Source organism: Priapulus caudatus, unplaced genomic scaffold (genome assembly GCF_000485595.1).
Source record: "Priapulus caudatus unplaced genomic scaffold, Priapulus_caudatus-5.0.1 Scaffold83, whole genome shotgun sequence".
NCBI classification, from domain to species: Eukaryota; Metazoa; Priapulida; class Priapulimorpha; order Priapulimorphida; family Priapulidae; genus Priapulus; species Priapulus caudatus.
In genome coordinates, this window is record NW_014577144.1 from 1 (window position 1) to 5,631 (window position 5,631).

A 5,631-nucleotide genomic window follows, 5' to 3' on the forward strand; every position below is an offset into this window, starting at 1 on the left:
AATGTACGGTGGTTTGGTACTATGGAAATTAGCGCACAGTCTAAGAATCAATCTTGATCAACAGAAATTATCTAGAATTAATACGATTGCTGGGTCAGTCTCCAGCGGTTCATCATTTCTCTCTGTAATAGCATATAATAACACACTGACACCAATAAAGATATAGAAAACGTTTTTTAATCTTTGTAGGCTTTGTAGCTGGAAAAATAAAAGATATTACACGTCATTGTATTTTTATATTTATATTTCTCTCTCTATATATAGGTAAATAAATAAATAAATAAATAAATAAATAAATAAATAAATAAATAAATAAATAAATAAATAAATATATATATATATAATTATCGTGACTGCATATTCACAAACTGGTACAGTAGGAGGTGTAACATGCACACATATACAACGTATAATTAAGGTGCAGTAAACCCAAAGGTTTTTGGTTTTTTATCCGTCTATAGATGTCTAATTTTATGGCTAGCATAATTATAGCTTGAGATTGTGACAAGAAGACGCTGTTTCAGTGACTATAATTTCGTATATCTTTGATGAATNATATTCACAAACCGGTATATCAGGAGGTGTATCATGCACACATATAAAACGTATAATTAAGACGCAGTAAACCCAAAGGTTCTTGGATTTTCTTCCGTCTATAGATGTGTAATTTTATGGCTAGCATAATTATTGCTTGAGATTGTGACAAGAAGACGCTGTTTCAGTGACAAATTTAGTATATCTTTGATGAATTACTTTAATAGAAAGGAGTAAGTGTCTATGAAGGTCGACAGAGATTGTTACAGCGTTAAACCAGAGCATATAAATCAACTAATGGTTGATTTATATGCTCTAGTTAAACTTATACGCTACGTTAATTGTTATCAACTAGAATGACTCGATGTTTTATGAATCCAGAGTAAACCGAACATAGCAAGGAACAGGTTCAGTAAGCATGAATAAGCAGTGACGTATCATGCAGTACTGGAGGGCCCCACGTAATCGTAGCTTGCAGCACACATGCATAACTTGCTGGATGATATATCCCCAAATTGCTGCTACAGATGGTTCATGTACAGAACTTATATATATATACGTACCGACGGGTTCTCCACTAGGTAACACTGCCGTGAAAGCTCCGCTGCCTTCTCCAAACTTCAGCATCAACCTAAGCGCCTTAAGCTCGAAGTCTTCATGTATGAACTCTTGCCACCATTTCGTCATATACGGCAGATCTGACTCGGTAGCAGCTCTGACCGTACACTCGCCCGCCATGACGTCTAACATGCAGTAGAGTGAAATGTATTATGTAATGTGCACCGGCGTCTAGATATTTTTTTGCGTGCAATCTCAGTAGCGCCTCCTATTCTAGTTATCATCCACACGAGGTGTAGCATCTAGATATTTTGGTTTGCGTCTGTGTAAACAATATGCTAAGCACGTCTTTATCATGTCTTATCCGTCGCACTCCCTCATATCAAGCTCGAACACTCGCCCTCTTTCTCTTTCGCTCCCACCCTCTCTCTCTCTATCTCACTCTTGTTATCTCTCTCTTACTCTTTTTTCTCTCTCTTGCGCGCGGTCTTTCTCTCTCTCTCTATCTCTCTATTTATCTATCTATCTATCTATCTATCTATCTATCTATCTATCAATCTACCTATCTACCTATCTATTCTGATGATCTATCTATCTATCTATCTATCTATCTATCTTATCTCATCTATCTATCTATCTATCTACTCTATTCGTCTAGTCTATCGTCTATCTAGCTATCTATCATCGATCTATCTATATCTATCTTTATCCATCTATCTATCTATCTATTCTATCTATTCTATCTTTCTATCTAATCTATTATCTATCTATTCTATTTCTATCTGTTCTATCTATTCATCATTATTATCTATCTATCTATCTTATCTATCTATCTTATTCTTCATCTATCTAGTCTCTATTATCTATCTATCTATCTATCTATCATCTATCTTTTATCACATTATCTATCTATCTATCGTTCATCTATCTATCTATCTACTATCTTTATTATCTATCTATCTATCGTATCATCTATCTATCTATCTCTTTCTATCTCTCAACTCTTCTCCTCCCCTCTCTCGTCTCTCTCTCTCTCTCTCTCTCTATCTGTCTCTCTCTCTCTCCTTCCCCCTTATCTCTCTCTCTCTCTCCTCTCTCTCTCTCTCTCGCTCTCTCTCTCCTCTGCTGCTCTCTCTCTCTGTCTCTCTCTCTCTCTCCCATTCCTCCCCCCTATCTCTCATCCATCTTCGGCCTCTCTCTCTCTCTTCTCTCTCTCTCTCTCCCTCTCTCTCTCTCGTCTCTCTCTTATCTATCCTATCTGTCTCTCCTCTCTCTCCTCTATCTGCTCGCTCTCTCTCTCTTCTCGTCATCTCTCTCTCTCCCTCTCTTTCGCTCTCTCTTCTCTCTCTCTCTCTCTGCCTCTCCCTTTTCCCCTATCTTCTCTCGCTCTCTTCTCGTTCTCTCTCTTTTCTCTCTCTTGTCTCACTCTCTCTCTCCTTTCCCTACTCTCTCTCTCTTCTCTCTCTCTCTCTTCTCTCTCTCGTCTCGCTTCTCTCTGTCTCTCTCTCTCTGCTCTCTCTTTCTCTTTGTCTTCACTACCTCTCTCCTTGCCCCTATTCTCTCGTCTCTCTCCCCTTTCCTCTTTCTCTCTCTCTCTCTTTCTCTTCACTTTCTCTCGTTTCTCGTTTCCCTCTCTCTCTCTCGGCTCTCTCTCTCCCCTAGCTTCTCTCTTCCTCTCTCTCTGCTCTCTCGCTCTCTCCTGCTCTCATCTCTCTCTCTCTCCTCTCTCTCTCGTCTCTCGCTCTCCTCTCTCTATATCTCTCTCTTGTCTCTTCTCTTCTTTCGTCTCTCTCTCTCTCTCTCTTCTCTCTTCTCTCTCTGGCTGTGTCTCTCGGCACTCCCTCTCCCCCCCCTTTCTCTCTCTCCTCGTCTCTTTCTCTCTCTCTCTGGCTCTCTTTCCCTTCCCCTTATTCTCTCTCTCTCTCTCTCTCTCTTTCTCTTTCTCTCTGTCTCTCTCCTCTCTCCTCTGATTCTCTCGCTTTCTTCCGCTCTCTCTCCAACAACGCTGCGCGCCGACGTTAGTGCGCCGAGGCCGCGTGTGTGTACGAAATCACCTGAATTTTATGACACCCCGAAACTCTCATGCACTGCATGTTGCCTTCTATCGTGTCTCACGTCAGCGATTGTCCGCATGATATTCCTGCAGGCTATAATGTAGTCGCCGTAGATTTTGTCGATTTAAGCTGGGAAAAAGCGAGAAAAATTCAACATTTTACAAATATTTACGTTACTTTGAGCATTCTTATGGTGAAACCAAGTTATACTGAGGTAATAGTAAGGCACATCACACTATAAAGACCAGTGAATGCCAATTAAAAAGGTAAAGTTTTTGGGTGTTACCGCGCGCCATCGTCTTTCTAAATATAGGAAACTTCGTCTATATATGAAACTATGAAAACTATAAAAACTATGAAAACATGAACTATGTCTAATCAATACAAGACGCCATAGTTGTGATTGGGAGCATAATGTACATACCTCTGTGCATGTATAGGTGGCTGACTGTGAAGTCATAACGTTAATCTTACACTCGCGGCAATAAGATTACAGGCTTGGAAACTCGGTTTCTTCCAGATGGCGCAGATGTCGTAATTAAGAATAGACACGACGTTTTCAATTCGTAGGATCACCTCATGCTTCGTGTGCAGCTGTTTTGGTGTGTCACAAACCTTGCTCAAAGTGCCTCTATCATCCTTGTCGCAAATGTGCTGTCTACGGGCGTATACGTTCTCTACGAACTGTCACTGCCGTGAAAGCTGCGCCCCTTTCTCCGTACTTCAGAATTTTCTCGTGAATTTTGAGCTCGATATCTTATGGTTTACATGGTATCAGGAGTAGATAAAGGGGCCTTTATCTACTCCTGATGGTATATAAATATGGTTTATGTTTTGTTGATTATAGCTGTATATAGCGAAGCGTACCGACCGCGTAGGGATTGCTCTTGTTTCAATCCACCCACCAAGAATTTCTTCACACTTACCAGCCTTTCTTCACACTTACTAACTGACCAGGCCTTAGCAAGTGCAAAGCAGCTAGGAATAACCTTGTCCTACATTTGCTGCGCTCTTGGACCAATGGCGCGTCCTATTTTTTACCCTTTCTCTACTCTCTTTTCTCCAACGCGCGCATACGCTCTCTTTATCTCTCCTTCTTATTCTCTCTATTTCTACACTTGCTCAGTCTCCGTATCTTATTTGCTTTCCCTATTTTCTTATTTTGCACTCCCGTATGCCTAATCCTCTCCCGCACCATAATTCCCCTCCACTGCTCTCAATCTCCTTTGAGCTTATGAAATTCCCTGTAAGAACTAGTGCTTGTAACAAATCGGCGAAATAAGAAGTTTTTTGTATATTTATATTTGTTTTTATTACTTAAATACGTTTTATTTGCTGTGCTGAATGTCACATGCTTCCAGCGCAACGCTGTAACAGAATGATAAAATCAGAGAACCTGTCTCATGAAAATATAAAATGTATTTCACAAAATTATACTGCGACCAAAGGTATTACATATTTTTTGCTTGAGGAAGTGCGATACGCGGAGCAGCAAACATATTCCTAACATCATCATTACGATTTTCAATGTGATTCGATTCCAAGGAAGTCCTAGATAATGAAGACGTCTAAATTAAGAACAGACGCGACCTTTTCCAGCGGTAGCTTCAACACGTGTTTTGTGTACAGTCGCTTTGTAAACAACTCAGTGCGAGCCCCAAGCGCCTCTACCATTCCTGTAGCTGGTATGTTGTCACTCGGTGTATAGATGCCGATTTCAGATCCATCAGGTAGGGCCATTAACACCTGCCTCATCAGCTGCTTCTGTACCTGCTCCGTGTCACCGTAGAGTGGGAAGATGCTATAATTTATGTTGCCGACCATGTTGGTGGCAATGACAAAACCTGTGACCTTGCCTTTAGCATCTGTTGTAACAAACACCAGCTTTTTATAGGCCTGTATGTAGGGTCGCAGATAGCCTCCGCGGTCCTGCCCAGCGATGGACTTGTCGTAGTCGAGTACAGCTTGCAGCATCTCCTCGCTGTATGGCTTCACTATGATATTAGCATCATCTTCCAGCTTTAGGGATGCTGCGAGCTTGGCGTGGTCGACGGTGTAGCGTCGTGAGATCGCCATGAACGACTCGACGGTGAAGCCTAGTTTCTTGTTGGCTTCCACGCGTTCCATCACAGAGTTGATGCCAAAATTGCGGCTGCCAACGTGTTCAAGTCTGCGCTTGGTTAGCATGCGCCCAATGCCACGCCCTCTCATGTCACTGCGCACAATAAAGTAACCGCCAAATGCCTGGTCACCAATCACTACACTGAACACATAACCTGCAATGGAAGACAACACCGGGCGTGTTAATAATGTACGGTGGTTTGGTACTATGGAAATTAGCGCACAGTCTAAGAATCAATCTTGATCAACAGAAATTATCTAGAATACGATTGCTGGGTCAGTCACCAGCGGTTCTTCATATCTCTTTGTAACAGCATATAAGAACACACTGACACACATAAAGATAAATAAAACTTTTCCCCCT

At 41.4% G+C, this 5,631-nt stretch overlaps 1 protein-coding gene across 3 annotated transcripts in view; it reads right to left on the bottom strand.

Annotated features, from left to right (window-relative positions):
* Positions 1-4,432: 4,432 nt before the first annotated feature.
* LOC106804683 overlaps positions 4,433-5,631 on the bottom strand; it is a 2,978-nt gene continuing 1,779 nt past the window's right edge. The window contains exon 3 of one of the 3 annotated variants that reach the window (XM_014805961.1): positions 4,433-4,916. In XM_014805961.1, the coding sequence (XP_014661447.1) occupies positions 4,698-4,916 (219 nt within the window). In that variant the 3' untranslated portion in view covers positions 4,433-4,697. Of the gene's footprint in view, positions 5,423-5,631 lie in introns of all 3 variants that reach the window. The other 2 variants (XM_014805959.1, XM_014805960.1) reach the window with 2 other exon arrangements.